A 20,030-nucleotide genomic window follows, 5' to 3' on the forward strand; every position below is an offset into this window, starting at 1 on the left:
GATACATGGCCCCATTCATTCTTTCATGTACCCGGATCAGTCGTCCTGGCCCCTTTGCAGAGAAACAGCCCCAAAGCATGATGTTTCCACCACCATGCTTTACAGTAGGTATGGTGTTTGATGGATGCAACTCAGTATTCTTTTTCCTCCAAACACGACAAGTTGTGTTTCTACCAAACAGTTCCAGTTTGGTTTCATCAGACCATAGGACATTCTCCCAAAACTCCTCTGGAGCATCCAAATGCTCTCTAGCAAACTTCAGACGGGCCCGGACATGTACTGGCTTAAGCAGTGGGACACATCTGGCACTGCAGGATCTGAGTCCATGGTGGCGTAGTGTGTTACTTATGGTAGGCCTTGTTACATTGGTCCCAGCTCTCTGCAGTTCATTCACTAGGTCCCCCCGCGTGGTTCTGGGATTTTTGCTCACCGTTCTTGTGATCATTCTGACCCCACAGGGTGGGATTTTGCGTGGAGCCCCAGATCGAGGGAGATTATCAGTGGTCTTGAATGTCTTCCATTTTCTAATTATTGCTCCCACTGTTGATTTCTTCACTCCAAGCTGGTTGGCTATTGCAGATTCAGTCTTCCCAGCCTGGTGCAGGGCTACAATTTTGTTTCTGGTGTCCTTTGACAGCTCTTTGGTCTTCACCATAGTGGAGTTTGGAGTCAGACTGTTTGAGGGTGTGCACAGGTGTCTTTTTATACTGATAACAAGTTTAAACAGGTGCCATTACTACAGGTAATGAGTGGAGGAAAGAGGAGACTCTTAAAGAAGAAGTTACAGGTCTGTGAGAGACAGAAATCTTGATTGTTTGTTTCTGACCAAATACTTATTTTCCACCATAGTATGCAAATAAAATGATAAAAAAACAGACAATGTGATTTTCTGGATTTTTTTTACTCAGCTTGTCTCCCATAGTTGAGGTCTACCTATGATGCAAATTACAGACGCCTCTCATCTTTTTAAGTGGTGGAACTTGCACTATTGCTGACTGACTAAATACTTTTTTGCCCCACTGTGCGTATGTATGTATGTATGTATGTATGTATGTATGTATGTATGTATGTATGTATGTATGTATATATATATATATATATATATATATATATATATATATATATATATACATATATACACACACACACACACACACACACTGTATTTATATTTAATTCAGCGCGAGATATGTGAAAAGCCGGTAATTCAATTGCCGGCTTTTCATTTCTCCTTCCCAAACCCGACATGATATGAGACATGGTTTACATACAGTAAACCATCTCATATCCCTTTTTTTTTTTTGCATATTCCACACTACTGTTAGTAGTGTGTATGTGCAAAATGTGGGCACTCTAGCTTGTAAAATAAAGGGTTAAATGGCGGAAAAAATTGGCGTGGGCTCCCGCGCAATTTTCTCCACCAGAGTGGTAAAGCCAGTGACTGAGGGCAGATATTAATAGCCTAGAGAGGATCCATGGTTATTGGCCCCCCTGGCTACAAACATCTGCCCCCAGCCACCCCAGAAAAGGCACATCTGGAAGATGCGCCTATTCTGGCACTTGGCCACTCTCTTCCCATTCCCGTGTAGCGGTGGGATATGGGGCAATGAAGGGTTAATGTCACCTCGCTATTGTAAGGTGACATTAAGCCAGATTAATAATGGAGAGGCATCAATTATGACACCTATCCATTAATCCAATAGTACGAAATGGTTAATAAAACACACACACACATTTTTTACAAGTATTTTAATGAAATAAAGACACAGGTTGTTGTAATATTTTATTATACTGGTAATCCACCTGATGACCCTCGTCCTGTAACAAAGGAAAAATAAAAACTCAACAATATCTCATACCTTCCGACGCTCAGGTCAAGTCCCACGAAGTAAATCCATCTGAAGAGGTTAAATCATTTTACAGCCAGGAGCTGTGCTGAAGCAGTGCTGGTGGCTGTAAAACCCCCGGGAATGAATGGATTGCAGGGGAATGACCTGTAGTTACCTTGAGTTGCGGTGAGGCGCCCTCTGCTGGATGTCCTCATGAACTGGAGACTGGTAAAAGTTCCCACGCTCGAGTTCATACAGTGCCCAAATTTTGCACATACACACTACTAACATTAGTAGTGTGGAATATGCAAAAAAAAAAGGGATAGGAGATGGTTTACTGTATGTAAACCATGTCTCATATCATGTTGGGCTTGTGAAGGAGAAATGAAAAGCCGGCAATTGAATTACCGGCTTTTCTATAGAACACTGCTGCGTATTTCTCGCAAGTCACACTGCTGGTCCGTGTGTAATCCGTATTTTTCTTGCCCCCATAGACTTTCATTGGCGATTTTTTTGCGCAATACGGTGACAAACGCAGCATGCTGCGATTTTGTACAGCCGTAGAAGACCGTATATTACGGATCCGTAAAATACGGCTGATAGGAGCTGGGCCATAGAGAATCATTGGGCCGTGTGTTATGCGTATTTTACGGGTGTATTTTCTGCGCTCATACGTCCGTAAAACTCGCCAGTGTGACGCCGGCCTTACTCTGGCTGTGTGTTTATGTACAATATAGCTATATGATTAGTAATGGACAGGTGACTTACAGACGCCTCTCAATTATTAATCCATGAGCTTGATGTCATCGGATAATACAACCCCACAAATATGAACACCACTTGCTCCCGCCACAGGGCAAGTGGGAAGAGCCAGGCAAAGCACCATCATTTAGTGCATCTAATGGATGTGCTTTCCTGAGGCGGCTGCTATTTTTAGGCTGGGGGTAGGGAAGACAATATCAATGGTCCCTTGCCAGCCTGACAATACCAGCCACCAGCTGCCTGCTTTAGTTTGGCTAGTTGTCAAAAATGGGGAGAACCCCACACCGATTTTCTAATTTATTTATTTATTTATTTATTTATTTAAATAATCAAATAATACGGCATAGGGACACCTTTATTCTTGACAACCAGCCTTGCTAAAGATGACAGCTGAGTATTGCATCCTGTTTTGCCTGGCTTGTTATCAAAAACACAGTGTACCCCACGTTATATTTTTTAAATTTATTTATAGTGCAGGCAGAGGCTGAGGAATACTCGCATCAGCCGCCACCTGCTCTCATTGCACACAGTTGAATACAACTCAACATTGCCCCTTGCAAGCGCTGATCGCAGCGTGAGCAGGGGACAATGAGCCAGTGAGCCATCTTCAGCAGCAGGCGTTGGTACGTATTATACAGTTGCCACACATATACCACAAGCTTTAACCCCTTCCCGACATTTGTATTACATGTACGTCATGATCAAGGAGGACTGAGACCAATGCAGTACATGTACGTAATTAATGACAATCGCGAGCACACAGAAGACTATCCGAAAGCGGACACCCGGCTTTAATCCCCTAAATGCTGCGATTGGTGAGATCAAAGCATTTTGAAAGCAGGCAGAGGAAAGAAAGCCCCTATGCTCTTGGATTGGAGACTCCGCGATGTCATCATGGGGTCCCGATCGTTGCCAAGGTGGCCAGATATCATGACTGGGTCACCAGGGATTAGGAATTTAGATAGATTATGCGCTGTGCATGACCAAACTAACATGTCTCTGCAGGGCTAACTGGCTATAAGGTATAGCAAAGCTTCTGCATTGCTATACCTTATAAGTGCGATCAAACTGCAGAGTGTGAATAAGTGGAAAAAAAAATGCAAAAATATGCAAAGAAATCACAAAATAGAAAAAATTAATATAAAAAAAATGTTTAGGGTCACTTAGAAATTTCCTTATTTTTTAAAGAAAAGCAATTTCTTTTTGCAATGAAGAGAACATTACATGATTCAGAAATACACTATACATTGTTAATGTGGTAAATGACTATTCTAGCTGGAAATGTCTGGTTTGTAATGCAATATCTTCATAGGTGTATATGGAGGCCCATTTCCAACAATCATCACTCCAGTGTTCTTATGGTACTTTGTGTTTGCTAACCGTGTAAGAAGGCTAATGGATGGTTAGAATAACCTTGAAAACCCTTGTGCAAGTATGTTAGCACATCTGAAAACAGTTGGGCTGATTAGAGAAGCTATAAACCTGACCATCCTTTGAGCTAATTGAGAATCTGGAGCATTGCATTTGTTGGCTCCATTAAACTCTCAAAATGGCCAGAAAAAAAGAATTTTCATGTGAAACTCGACAGTCTATTCTTGTTCTTAGAAATGAAGGCTATTCTACGCGAGAAATTGCCAAGCAACTGAAGATTTCCTACAATGGTGCGTACTACTCCCTTCAGAGGAGAGCACAAACAGGCTCTAACCAGAGTAGAAAGAATTGGAATGCCTCGCTGCACAACTGAGCAACAAGACAAGGACATTAGAGTCGGTTGTTTGAGAAATCAACGCCTCACAGGTCCTCAGTTATTAGCTTCATTAAATAGTACATGCAAAACGCCAGTGTCAACATCTAAAGTGAAGAGGTGACTCCGGGATGCTGGCCTTCAGGGCAGAGAGGCAAAGAAAAAGCCATATCTGAGACTGGCTAATAAAAGGAAAAGATGAATATGGGCAAAAGAACACAGACATTGGACAGAGGAAGATTGGAAAAAAGTGTTATGGACAGACAAATCCAAGTTTGAGGTGTTTGGATCACACAGAAGAACATTTGTGAGACGTAGAACAAATGAAAAGATGCTGGAAGAGTGCCTGATGCCATCTGTCAAGCATGGTGGAGGTAATTTGATGGTCTGAGGTTGCTTTGGTGCTGGTAAAGTGGGAGATTTGTACAAGGTGAAAGGGATTTTCATTAAGGATTTTCATTTTGCAACGCCATGCCATACCCTGTAGACAGCGCTTGATTGGAACCAATTTCATCCTACAACAGGACAATGACCCAAAGCACACCTCCAAATTATGCAAGAACTATTTATGGAAGAAGTAGGCAGCTGGTATTCTATCTGTAATGAAGTGGCCAGCACAGTCACCAAATCTCATCCCCATTGAGCTGTTGTGGAAGCAGCTTAACCGTATGGTATGCAAAAAGTGCCAGTCAAGCCAAACCTACTTGTGGGAGGGGCTTCTGGAAGCATGGGGTGACATTTCTCCAGATTACGTCAGAAATTTCTTCCGGTATGTGTGGTTTCCCCCCGTCCTGCTCTGCGTGGTTCCCCCTGTTGTATGTGTTGTATGCAGGGCTCTGCTCCCCCCTACTCCCATCCTCGTATGAGTGGCTCTGCTCCACCCTCCTCCCATCCTCGTATGCGTGGCTCTGCTCCCCCCTCCTCCCATCCTCGTATGCGTGGCTCTGCTCCCCCCATCTTTTATCCGTGGCTTCCGTTTTTGCTTTTTTTTCACACAAACGCAAGTCATATCGAAGAAATTTTACCACTATCTTGAAGTACAATATGTCACGAGAAAACAGTCTCAGTGGAATCCATTGAAGCGTTTCACAGTTATCACCACATTAAGGGACATTGGTCAGAATTGTTAAAATTGGCCCGGTCGGTCATGAAGGTGAAAACAGGCTGAAGAGTTTAATCACATATACACACATCAGTTGGTGAAAAAAGCAGATTTCCCTGAGAAGATATATCACAAAATGTCTTATTTTCAGGTGTACTTTTGATTTAGAAATTAAAATGGCGGTTACTCTTTAAGGTCTCTAATGAATAACAGTAAGCAGAGAGCTTCATGACTCACAGACTGGGTAAAGAAAAGTAGACGTATAAAATATTATACATTTTTACTGTACAAAACAGCATCAATTTATCAAGAATAGAATACCACTTTATTTCTGGAGCTCAAGCATGCCACTCCGAATCATCGGTCTACTCTTCACTAATAACTTGCACTGATAAAATGGGAAAATTTCAATTCTGCAGAATAACTATATCGTATACTTTCGAAAGATTTTCAAATCTTTATTTTGAGAGAATGTTCCCAGATGCTCAAGTGCAAATGGATTTGATAAGAGAATGTAAAAGTGTGAGCAACTGTTTCAGAAAGGAAGGCTGAACACTAGGTACACTAAACTTCGGAAATACATAAAAAAATCCCAGAAATGCCTTTTTTTGCTATTTTCCTATGTAGCATTTTTTCATGGCCATTTTTTTCAGCAGGAATGCACACCAAAATAGTCAATCTGCTTTGAATTATTGCATTAAAGCACCTTTACATACATGTAATTAGTTTGAGACATAAAATCCTGATGACAAGTTCTCTTTAAAGGGGAAATATGAGAATTGTCACTGGTAAGTTTGTGTTGAGTATAATTAGCATATATTGGCATCCCAAGGGTAAAGTGATCAGTCAAATTGCCACAAAGATCAATAGCGCCAATAACAACCACTTTAGGACCAATTATAGCACTATAACTGCCTTTATTCAGTCCATAGGGCTCATAGGCTGCAAATTAATGAAAAGATTAAATTTGTGTGGATCCTTGAGATTCAATAAACGTTACAGCATGGGATATGGAATTGATTCTTATTTACCCTTTTCTTTGTGATGTTACAAATATAACCTTTATTCGATCATCCATAAAGCTCCAAGACATAACCTTGCGTTACAGATTCTCTTGGAAAATCTTGCCAGGGAATTTTAGTGAAATGCTACATGTAGTCTGTACACAGTGAAGTAATGATCTCAGAATGCTTTCCGTTACAACAAAGGTGTTTTGTTTTTTCTTAAATCCTATCTCCCTGTTCATAGATGTGGTCTCTTGTAAACCGTCTTCTGTGGGCAGCCAAGAACAGGAAACCCAAATATAAAATACACAAAAAAAAGTGCAAATAAGAAAAAAAAGAAACACTTCTACATCTAAGCAACAGACCATTGGCTTGTCATCATTTGTATGAGGCAGACCAGCTCACTTGCTAAAACAAGGTGTCAGACCACAGAATACTAAGTAAGCTCATATCTGCTCCACGAGAGTGGCCTTATAACAAGAGAACACAACATTTCACTTACATTAGTGCAGATTTGTCCGAAAAGCTGCAAATGTGTATTTTTAATTACTTTTTCACACCCATCATTGCTTCCTTGTGTGTTCTTTATTTATCGGAATTACCTTCTCTACCTAGGCCAGGGAATGTAAGCGATTACAGGGAGAGGGAAATATGGCGCTGTCAGACATATAAACTATGACATGGCCATTCCTTCAACATATACATTTGTTCCAAACAAACTTATTTTACATAAAATAAGTATTTGGTCACCTCACCTACCAATCAGCAAGAATTCTGGCTCTCACACACCTGTTAGTTTTTCTTTAAGAAGCTCTCCTATTCTGCACTCATTACCTGCATTAGTTGCACCTATTTGAACTTGTTACCTGTATAAAAGACACCAATCAATCACGCTCCAACCTCTTCACCATGGCCAAGACGAAAGAGCTGTTTAAGGACACCAGGGACAAAATTGTAGACCTGCCAAAGGCTGGGATGGGCTACAGGACAATTGGCAAGCAGGTTAGTGAGAAGGCAACAACTGTTGGCACAATTATTGGAAAAAGGAAGAAACACAAGATGACTGTCAGTCTTCCACAGTCCATGCAAGATCTCGCCTCGTGAGGTAAGACTGATTCTGAGAAAGGTCAGTAATCAGCCCAAAACTACATGGGAGGACCTGGTCAATGATCTGAAGGAAGCTGGAACCAGTGTCTCAAACATTTTTTTTTTTTTTTTTTTTTTTTTTTAAATCAGATACATTTTTTATTAAAGGGAACCTATCACCCCGTTTTTTTCGGTATGAGATAAAAATACTGTTAAATATGGCCTGAGCTGTGCATTACAATAGTGTAGTTTGTGGACCCCGATTCCCCACCTATGCTGCCGAAATACGTTACCAAAGTAGTCATTTTCGCCTGTCAATCAGGCTGGTCAGGTCGGATGGGCGTGGCTTCTTCCCCCAGATATTGCGTAGTTTTCCGTTGGTGGCGTAGTGGTGTGCGCATGTCCAACGTCCCCAATCCTGCACGGGGGGGTGAAAATAGCAGCGATGTCCGTTATTCCATTGGTGGTCGGTGGGCGCGGCCATCTTCCTTTGGCCGCGCGTGCGCAGAAGCGGCGCTCTGCTGGCCGCGGCTTCAGGAAAATGGCCGCCGCGATCTCCATCTGCGCACGCGCGGCATCCCGCGGCCATTTTCCTGAAGCCGCGGCCAGCAGAGCGCCGCTTCTGCGCACGCGCGGCCAAAGGAAGATGGCCGCGCCCACCGACCACCAATGGAATAACGGACATCGCTGCTATTTTCACCCCCCCGTGCAGGATTGGGGACCTTGGACATGCGCACACCACTACGCCACCAACGGAAAACTACGCAATATCTGGGGGAAGAAGCCACGCCCATCCGACCTGACCAGCCTGATTGACAGGCGAAAATGACTACTTTGGTAACGTATTTCGGCAGCATAGGTGGGGAATCGGGGTCCACAAACTACACTATTGTAATGCACAGCTCAGGCCCTATTTAACAGTATTTTTATCTCATACCGAAAAAAACGGGGTGATAGGTTCCCTTTAAGGAAAAACAATTATAACAAATGACATCAAGCTGTTATTCACAGATAATCATATATTTTTATGAACAAAACTCCCCCCCCCTTTGAGACCCCCTTAATGCCTTCCCCATTTTCCATCCGATATTCCGTCCCCAATCCAAATACAATTGTATAGTATGATCATCATCTATAACATTATGCATCCTCCCCACAATTCTAATTCCATTCTATCCATGGCTGCCATATCTTTTGAAATACATCTAGTTTATTTCTCTTAGTTTAGATACTTTTTTCCAATAAAATTATATGATCCGCCTGTGTAAGAAAGTCTCGTCTAGTCGGAGGCTCCTCCCTGATCCAGAACCGAGCTATCAATTTCCTTGCTATGAATAACAATCTAGCAATCGCCATTTTAACCATAGATACCACTGCTATTTCTTCCACATAACCTAAAATACAGACCAAAGGGTCTCTGGGAATGACACACACCTATATGCCAATTAAATCGGATTCAATAAAACTGTCCAGAAGGCAATCTAGGGCAATGCCACAGCATGTGTAACATGTCCGCCTGTTCCTGCGAACATCGTGGACACTCGGAATCAGACCTCAAACCCATCTTGAACAGTCTATCGGGAGTTCTGTAAGCTCTATGAATCACATATAATTGAGACATTCTCCCAGGCTCACTCATAAGGATCTTAGTCACATAATCTAAAATAGATTCCCATCTATCATCATTTATCTCTCCCAATTCAGCTTCCCATTTCACTCTAGACTTGATGGGATGCTTGACTAGAAAGGTAAACAATAAATCTCTATACACTCCTGAAATTGCCCCCTGTCCCGCTGTTCTCCAAAATGGAAGCCAGTGTGATATCTGGATCTCAGTAAGTTTTCTCCGACATTGCGACTGATACACATGCTGAATTCTTTTATAATGATATAAATTTAAATGTGATAACTGGAATTCTGTTTGTAACTCCACGAATGACTTAAGTCCCCCTTGACCCAGTAGCTGACCCATCCTTCTAATTCCTGCCTCTCTCCAGTATCTCAAACATTATGATTAAAAACACACTACGTCACCCTGCTGGCTCCAGCAGCTGTCAAGGCACGTTTAAAGTTCGTCCAATGGCCATCTGGATGATCCAGAGGAGGCATGAGAGGTCATGTGGTCACATTAGACCAAAATAGAACTTTTTGGTAACAACTCCATTCGCCAAGTTTGGAGAAGAAGGATAAGTACAACCCCAAAAACACCATCCCAACTGTGAAGCATGGTGGGGGAACTCATACTTTGGGGGTGCTTTCCAGCAAAACTTGGTCAAGAAAAACAGGAAACGTATGACCTCTGTAATTGCAAAGGTTTCAGTACCAAATATTAATTTCTGCTTTTCTATTGTATCAAATAATAAATTTACAGTTGATTGCAGGAAATAAGTATGTAAAAATCATACAATGTGATTTTTGGGATTTTTTTTTTAGATTATGTCTTTCAGAGTTGAAGTGTACCTATGATAAAAATTACAGACCTCTCCATTCTTTGTAGGTGGGAAAACTTGCAAAATCGTCAGTGTATCAAATACCGTATTTTTCGGATTATAAGACGCACTTTTATGATCCCCAAAATTGGGGGGAAATAGGGGTGCATCCTATAAACCGAACACTGTTCTTACAGATGCTGCGGTCCCGGAGCTGCGGGTGTTGCGGTGGTCATGCAGTGGTGGTACGGTGGTGACCAGGGCCGGACTGGGACTAAAATTCAGCCCTGGCATTTGAAGTTACACAGGCCCACTTGTCACATGGTGACTGTATAATATCTTTGTACACTTGTAGGCAGGGCCGGTTTTAGGCAAAGTGGGGCCCTAGGTAAAGTTTAAAATGGGGCCCCAAATGCTAACATATTGCACATCACACAGAAGCCTTTCTGTTGTATTTACGTGCGCTGAGTTCAGGCCGCTAAACGAGTTTGATCGACAATACTGAAGTTGTTCAACGCTTGTTTCCCGGCCTCTTTCCACCAGCTGAGGAATAATGATGAGACAGAACGATCACTAATAGATCACTAACAGATCACCATACAGTATCATGTTTTCAGCAGCACATCTACAGTTTACACTGGCAATGTGCTGCTGACAACAAGGCTTTTTGTTCCAGCAAAAACAATCCGAATATGCAGCATTTTACTTGTTTAGTAAAATACACCCCATAGTCCTCCATATATTATAATGTGCTCCATAGTCCTCCATATAGTATAATACACTCCCTATAGTCCTCCATATATTAAAATACACTGCTCAGTCCTCCACATAGTATAATACACTCCTCATAGTCCTCCATATAGCATAATACAATCCTCATAGTCCTCCATATAGCATAATACAATCCTCATAGTGCTCCATATAGTATAATGCACCGCCACAGTCATCCATGTAGTACAATTCACTTCCCATAGTATAATGCACCCCATAGTTCTTCATATAGTATAACGTATTCCCCATAGTCCTCGATACAGTATAATGCAGCCCACATATAGTATAATGCAGCCACCCCAGAGTATAATGCAGCCACCCCAGAGTATAATGCAGCCACCCCAGAGTATAATGCAGCCACCCCACAGAGTATAATGCAGCCACCCCAGAGTATGTAACCCCCATAGAATATAATACAGCCCACCTCCCCATAATATATAATGTAGCCCCCCATAGAATATAATGCAGCCCCCCATAGTATATAACGCAGCCTCCCCCATAGAATATAATATACCCCCACAATAGTATATAACATAGCCACATAGTACATAACATGGCCTCCCCCATAGAATATAATATACTCCCCATAGTATATAGCAAAGCCCGCATATTATATAGCACAAACCGCATAGTATACAGCACAGCCTGCATACTATAGCACAGCTCGCGTAGTAGATAACACAGCCCACACAGCAGTATTCAGCACAGACCACACAGTAGTATACAGCACAGACCACACAGTAGTATACAGCACAGCCCACGTAGAAGTATACAGCACAGTCCACACAGTAGTATACAGCACAGCCCACAGAGTAATATATACAGCACAGCCCACAAAGTAATATATACAGCACAGCCCACAAAGTAATATATACAGCACAGCCCACAGAGAACTATATACAGCACAGCCCACAGAGAACTATATACAGCACAGCCCACAGAGAACTATATAAAGCACAGCCCAGAGTACTATATACAGCACAGCCCAGAGTACTATATAAAGCACAGCCCAGAGAGTACTATATACAGCACAGCCCACAGAGTACTATATACAGCACAGCCCACAGAGTACTATACACAGCACAGCCCACAGAGTACTATATACAGCACAGCCCACAGAGTACTATATACAGCACAGCCCAGAGAGTACTATATACAGCACAGCCCAGAGAGTACTATATACAGCACAGCCCACAGAGTACTATACACAGCACAGCCCACAGAGTACTATACACAGCACAGCCCACAGAGTACTATATACAGCACAGCCCACAGAGTACTATATACAGCACAGCCCACAGAGTACTATATACAGCACACAGTAGTATACAGCACAGAGCACAGCCCACAGAGAACTATATACAGCCCACAGTAGTATACAGCACAAAGCACAGCCCACAGAGAACTATATACAGCCCACAGTAGTATACAGCACAGAGCACAGCCCACAGAGAACTATATACAGCACAGAGCACAGCCCACAGAGAACTATATACAGCCCACAGTAGCATACAGCACAGAGCACAGCCCACAGATAACTATATACAGCCCACAGTAGTATACAGCACAGAGCACAGCCCACAGAGTACTATATACAGCCCACAGTAGTATACAGCACAGAGCACAGCCCACAGTAGTATACAGCACAGAGCACAGCCCAGAGAACTATATATAGCACACAGTAGTATACAGCACAGAGCACAGCCCACAGAGTACTATATATAGCACAGAGCACACAGTAGTATACAGCACAGAGCACAGCCCAGAGAACTATATATAGCACACAGTAGTATACAGCACAGAGCACAGCCCACAGAGTACTATATATAGCACAGAGCACACAGCAGTATACAGCACAGCCCACAGAGAGCTATATACAGCCCACAGTAGTATACAGCACAGAGTACAGCCCACAGAGAGCTATATACAACCCACAGTAGTATACAGCACAGAGCACAGCCCACAGAGAGCTATATACAGCCCACAGCAGTATACAGCACATAGCACAGCCCAGAGTACTATATACAGCCCACAGTAGTATACAGCACAGAGCACAGCCCAGAGAACTATATATAGCACACAGTAGTATACAGCACAGAGCACAGCCCACAGAGTACTATATATAGCACAGAGCACACAGTAGTATACAGCACAGAGCACAGCCCAGAGAACTATATATAGCACACAGTAGTATACAGCACAGAGCACAGCCCACAGAGTACTATATATAGCACAGAGCACACAGCAGTATACAGCACAGCCCAGAGAGCTATATACAGCCCACAGTAGTATACAGCACAGAGTACAGCCCACAGAGAGCTATATACAACCCACAGTAGTATACAGCACAGAGCACAGCCCACAGAGAGCTATATACAGCCCACAGCAGTATACAGCACAGAGCACAGCCCACAGAGTACTATATACAGCCCACAGTAGTATACAGCACAGAGCACAGCCCACAGAGAACTATATACAGCCCACAGCAGTATACAGCACAGAGCACAGCCCAGAGTACTATATACAGCCCACAGTAGTATACAGCACAGAGCACAGCCCACAGAGAACTATATACAGCCCACAGCAGTATACAGCACAGAGCACAGCCCACAGAGTACTATATACAGCCCACAGTAGTATACAGCACAGAGCACAGCCCACAGAGAACTATATACAGCCCACAGCAGTATACAGCACAGAGCACAGCCCACAGAGTACTATATACAGCCCACAGTAGTATACAGCACAGAGCACAGCCCACAGAGAACTATATACAGCCCACAGCAGTATACAGTACAGAGCACAGCCCACAGAGTACTATATACAGCCCACAGTAGTATACAGCACAGAGCACAGCCCACAGAGAGCTATATACAGCCCACAGCAGTATACAGCACAGAGCACAGCCCAGAGAACTATATACAGCCCACAGCAGTATACAGCACAGAGCACAGCCCACAGAGAACTATATACAGCCCACAGCAGTATACAGCACAGAGCACAGCCCACAGAGAACTATATACAGCCCACATCTCTTCTCTTCCTCCCCTCCCCTCCTCCGAGAATGGCCCCACAGTCCAGAAAAAAAAAAAACTCTCCTCACCTCTCCTCGTGCCCAGCGTTGCTTCCTGGTTCCTGCTCCTGTCTCAGCAGCTGCAGTCTGCCCGGGACACAGCAGGTGCGCGATGATATCACATCATCGCGCACCCGCAGTGTCAGAGGCAGAGCGGGGAATGATGGGAGAGGAGCGTCTGTAGACGCTCTCTCCTCCATCATTGCATTCAACTGTACCGGCGTCTATACGCCGGTATAGTTGAATGCGACGGCGGGGGCGGCGGATTGAGCGGCCCACCACTGGCACCGGCCCTTCTGGCATTTGCCAGAAGTGCCCTATGGCCAGTCCGGCCCTGGTGGTGACCACCATTCTTCTTCCGGGGTCCGACTTCTCACTCGGCAGATGGACAAAAGCCAAGATCTCCATCCTCGCCTGCCTCTACGCAATGTCTCCAGAAAAATGGCTGCAGATGCGGAGCAGGCGCAGATGGAGATCTCAGCACCAAGATCTCTGGAGCTGAGATCTCAGCGCCAAGATTTCAATTTACGCATGTGCCGCCTTGGCAGCCATTTTCCCGGAGTCCACCGCACAGTAAACAGTGTGGGGGCTCTGGGCTTTCACAAAATGTTGGCGGAGCCCCCGCACCACCGAACACCCACAGCGCCACTCTTGCCTCCTCCAACAGCGATCCTGCTCCACTGCGGCCTGCACCACCGAACACCAGCAGCGACCCAGGAATGCCGCATCACCGCAGCCACCAACCCTGGTAAGCAATAAGACGCCTGGATTGTAAGAAGCACCATCGTTTCATTAAAAAAAGCTTTTTTTATATATTTTTCTCTTCAAAATTTGGGATGCGTCTTATAATCCGCAAAACACTGTACTTAATTTCTTCTCTGTATATGTGAAATAGGAACATGTGTCCAAGTCTGGTTGATCATGTGTTTTGGTGAATAAATTATCTGGTTGAGTTGGGATTTTAGGCCCATCACCTACTCATCCATTTACAATCTACAAGCACGTAGTGTAATAATTATCTGTACAGTATACCAGTAATGTATAGTCAATCCTCGTTAGTATAGTGGTAAGTATCCCGCCTGTCACGCAGGAGACTGGGGTTGGACACCTCAAAGGAAGGGCTGTGTGATTTAAGAGTTCTCCTTCAATGGACGTCCTCAAACAGAAGCTGGACAGACATCTGAGATGGTTTAGTAAATCCTGCATTGAGCAGGGGGTTGGACACGATAACCCTGGAGGTCCCTTCCAGCTCTAACATGCTAGGATGCTATAATAATGTCTGAGAACGTTAAAATAGGAGTATAATGGAGCATATAGTGCATATACAATACACTGCAAAGTCATTCACTAATCCTAGTTATAATGATAGTATTCTCACCACATGACAATCATCAATGAACAAAGGCCGACAAAAAAAAAAAGTAATAAAATCGATAAGAGAACCTGAAACCCACAGGCGGAGGGAAGTACAAGTTGTTGCCTAGCAACAGGTGAGAGAGATATACATATTTCCTGAATTTGTCGCCAATAGCAATAATTATTGGAAAAATCACATGGAATATGTAAAGTTTTTAACTTGTACATTATAAACAGGTCTTAAAACAAAACTAGAAGGTTTCCTGGCCATCTGATGCGTCATCCATTACACCTAATATTACCGTCTATAAGGAAGGTATGTACAGTATAATCATAGGTTATTAAGTATTATAGCAGGTTTGTTTTTTTATTATGTCCCATTGGCCATAAGTGAATTTAGGTACCAAAAGTGGATATCAACTATTTTACATAATCAAGGGTGCCCCTAGATCTTAGGGTATGTGCCCACGATCTGGAATAGCAGCGTTTTGGACGCATCTCAGGCCGGTCTCACACTAGCGTACGGGACGGTGTAAGGGAGATGGAGATCGTGTGGCTGTCTGCAATCTAATGTACATGGGGACCTTAAAGTAGTACAAAATAAACTCAAGTTTTGTGATCTCATTATAAAACAACATCAATTATTACAGAGAAAAAGAGAACTGTTTCCTTATCTCCGGACATAGGAAACAAACGTTATCTTAAACAAACAACATCAAACAGATGTGAAAAGAAATGAAGAAAAGACATCAAAGGGATGTGTGAGAGTAAAAGGGCCGTGGGGAGATAAGGCCCAGGTGTACTGTACCCAGCATGCTGTCTGTACAGCAGAGCCCGACTCTAAACTGGCCATGCCATTCCTTAGTGAATATCAAAGTGCAGCAAACAGGTTTTTACCTATGCAGTGTGGAGCTGTAAAAATGCATACTTCTTGGGATATTTGTTTTTTAAACTGCGGAAAACAATTGTATGGCGTTCTTGGACCCGGCCAGTGAACGCTCCAGTGAACAGAAACTTGTGGCTACCAAAGTCAATAGAGAGATTCTACTTGAAGTTGAGTACTTGCAGATTTTTTTTTTTCTGCACAAAACAGAGTGTTGGCAGGAGAAACGCTGTGTTCTTTATGTATATTTTATGTGCATTTTTCATGGGGTTTTTTTTTTTTTGGCATGGGTGAAAACCACTGAAAAAAATCATGAAGGAAAGACTAAGCAGTGTGTGCATGACATGACATTTCAGAAATCTCATTCACTTTGAAAAATGTGGGGAAAAGCACTCAACTTCACAGTACCAGCAAATGTGTGGGGAAAAAAAACAAGCCAAAAATGTAATGTGTGAAGAAATCCTAATAATGGAAATCTTATGTCATTTCTTAAAGGGGTTATTCACTTTGGATAGGTAGGAGGGCGCCTAGATGGTACCGTAAGTTGATCACGGAGTTACCTTTTTATGGGACACTCTGATCAGCATGTTTAGTTCTCCTGCAGTGGTGTTACTGGGGCAATTAAAGGGGTTGTCTAGGCTTAAGCTTCAAGCCTGCAGTCACTGTGTGAGCAGTGGGCAGTCGGGTGACCACATATGTGATGTGCATACTTCCAGCCACATTCTTAGTACACTGTCTCCAGCCTTGCTCAATACACTTGCATTGAACGAGGCGGCGCCCATCTAGTTGGTATGTGACCGCATGTATGTAAATCACATACTATCACACGCCCGCCACCAGAGAATCCCGACAGCTCGCAGTACGTGTGATGTGAGTACTCACAAGTCTGCAGTCACATAGAATGATTGCAGACTATTAGCTTAAGACAACTCCTTTTAGCATTACTTGGCACGCACTGAGAACAATAATCCATTGCTACAAACAAGGCCATGGTGTATTATCCGCACAGATTCTTTGTGGACAATTTCTACTTGAAACAAGGATCTCCTCTATAAAAAAAGAGAACATAACCCAATATAAATAAAACTTTACCAGGTCTTACCGTATGTGCACGGGACAACTGGATTGGGTAGGATATAGCATGTGGAGTGTATCGGGCTTCGGCAGCCCTCCTGCTTTGTGTAGCCGGCTGGGTAGAACCAGACATACTGAGCCAGTAGACGTGAACTCGATTATCTTAATAAAGGGATAGGAGACCAGAGAGGATCATGGGATGACTTTGGTTGTATCACTGCATGTCTGAAAAAGAAAGAATAATACAAAAGAAAGTGTTAACCAAGTATCTTCAGAGTATCCAACCAATGTTATGCCCATAACGATACGTTCTGATTGTTGTAAGTACCCCCTTCCTCCTAGATACAAGGCAACAGAATTGCATAGAACGTCTTTGGTTATTATTCAGTGTTCTGTAACATGAGGACGTCAGATCATGATGAGAGTTGTAGTTTCACAACAGCAGGACAGCCACAGATCCCTGCACCATTTCAGCCACAATGGTGAAGAAGGTTTTCCTGCCCAGTAAAGGAAAATGTAAACTGCACACAAAAGATGTTCAGCATTGCCCACATTTTCATACATACCGAAACATCCAGGCACAAAAACTGTATTTACTAATCACCCGTGACCCACAGACATGTCTCTTCTAGGTGTTAAGTCATGCAAAAAGGTCAGCCTCTCCTCCCAGATAAACACTCAGGTGGAGTCTGTAGACTTCCTCATATATCATGTATCTGCACCTTGGAGCTCCCATACTCGTGCGCCTCTGGTCAAACTGCAGCACTGTACACTTGTCATAGCTTCCGTTCTGTGAGCAGCTACATGTGCCCTAACACTGATGTCAGAAGCTGGGGTGTGAAACCAACGTGGGGGAGGGGAAGGTTCTTTCCTTGAACCGCAGATCAGGAGATGCATATAAACTGTTGCTTTATCTACAGCTCACAGATACTGCCACTAGACTAAGCAATAATGTGCTTTCTTAATCACTGTGCTTTCCGCTGGAACTTGTACATCCACTGATTCAGGCAAACTTAAAGAAACACCAGGCCTAATAATGAATGCAAAGCAAAAACAGGATCTGTTTGTCAACGAGCAAAAACTTTCTAGAGAAATCACTACTATGCACCTCCTCAGGACCCCTTTCATTGCAGATGGAGATCTACAATAGCTACAAAAAAAAACAAAACAACAATGACAAACTCCATGCTGCCGCAACCAGCCAACGCTCCGGCATTTCAGAGAAAATACACTTTAAGAATCCTGGGACCCCAAACTGCCTCCCTTACCCAGACCAGCTGCTACCAGTGCCAAAGCCACCTCTAGAGCCCGGCCTATCACCGATGCCAAGGGAGTAAGGATCAGGAATATCGCACATCAAAGTTCTTGATTCTCTGTTTATACAGAACGGCAGATGCCAGTGCTGTCGGGCAGCAGCTTACTCTTCACAAAATTTAGTTGGTGTCTGTACAAGTCTTTTTCCTACAACTGCTTTAAAGGGAACCTGTCAACCCCAAAATCGAAGGTGAGCTAAGCCCACCAGCATCAGGGGCTTATTTACAGCATTCTGGAATGCTGTAGATAAGCCCCCGATGTAAACTAAAAGATGAGAAAAAGAGGTTATAATATACTCACCTGGGGCGGTCCCGGTCTGGTCCAATGGGTGTCGCTGTCCGGTCCGGTGCCTCCTATCTTCATCAGATGACATCCTCTTCTTGTCTTCACGCTGTGGCTCCGGCGTACTTTGCCCTGTTGAGGGCGGAGCAAAGTACTGCAGTGCGTAGACGCCGGGAAAGGTAAGAGGCCCGGCGCCTGCGCACTGCAGTACTTTGCTCTGGCCTCAACAGGGTAATGTACGCCTGCGCCGGAGCCGCAGCGTGAAGACAAGAAGAGGACGTCATCTGATGAAGATGGGAGGTGCCGGACCGGACAGCGACACCCATTGGACCAGACTGGGACCACCCCTGGGTGAGTATAATCTAACCTCTTTTTGTCATCTTTAGGCCATGTGCACACGTTAAGTATTTTTTGCGTTTTTTTCGCTATAAAAACGTGATAAAAACGCGAAAAAAACGCTTACATATGCCTCCTATTATTTTAAGTGTATTCCGCATTTTTTGTGCAAATGTAGCCTTTTTTTCCGCGAAAAAATCGCATCGCGGAAAAAAAAGCAACATGTTCATTAAAATGCGGAATTGCAGGGGATTCCGCACACCTAGGGGTCCATTGATCTGCTTACTTCCCGCACGGGGCTGTGCACACGATGCGGGAAGTAAGCAGATTATGTGCGGTTGGTACCCAGGGTGGAGGAGAGGAGACTCTCCTCCACGCACTGGGCACCATATAATTGGTAAAAAAATAAGAATTAAAATAAAAAACAGTCCTATACTCACCCTCGATGTCTTCCCGCCTCTCAGCTGCACGCTGCCGCTTCGGTTCCTGTAGCTGGTGTGCGGTGAAAGACCTTGCCGATGACGTCACTGTCCTGTGATTGGTCGTGAGCGGTCATGTGACCGCTCACGTGACCGTGACGTCACGGAAGGTCCTGTGCGCACAGACCAGCTATAGGAAGAGGAACGGACGCCGGTGAGGAGATGTCTGGGTGAGTATAAGCATTTTTTATTTTTTTTATTATTTTTAAACATTCTATCTTTTACTATAGATGCTGCATAAGCTGCATCTATAGTAAAAAGTTGGTCACACTTGTCAAACGCTATGTTTGACAAGTGTGACCAACTTGTCAGTCAGTTTTCCAAGCGATGCTACAGATCGCTTGGAAAACTTTAGCATTCTGCAAGCTAATTACGCTTGCAGAATGCTAAAAAAACGCGAAAAAAACGGAAAAAAAACGCGGATTTCTTGCAGAAAATTTCCGGTTTTCTTCAGGAAATTTCTGCAAGAAATCCGCAACATGTGCACATACCCTTAAGGATACATC

The 20,030-nt window shown here is 43.6% G+C and overlaps 1 protein-coding gene across 25 annotated transcripts in view; it reads right to left on the reverse strand.

The window, feature by feature from the left end:
* The window catches only part of NCOR2 (nuclear receptor corepressor 2), a 511,202-nt gene that overhangs the window by 367,003 nt on the left and 124,169 nt on the right, over positions 1–20,030 (reverse strand). For 24 of the 25 annotated variants that reach the window (XM_077293242.1, XM_077293235.1, XM_077293237.1 and 21 more), the window contains one exon: positions 17,142–17,338. In XM_077293242.1, the coding sequence (XP_077149357.1) occupies positions 17,142–17,246 (105 nt within the window). In that variant the 5' untranslated portion in view covers positions 17,247–17,338. Of the gene's footprint in view, positions 1–17,141; positions 17,339–17,679; positions 17,771–20,030 lie in introns of those variants that run through there. The other variant, XM_077293234.1, reaches the window with a different exon arrangement.

This window comes from Ranitomeya variabilis, chromosome 1 (assembly GCF_051348905.1).
Source record: "Ranitomeya variabilis isolate aRanVar5 chromosome 1, aRanVar5.hap1, whole genome shotgun sequence".
Taxonomy (NCBI): Eukaryota; Metazoa; Chordata; class Amphibia; order Anura; family Dendrobatidae; genus Ranitomeya; species Ranitomeya variabilis.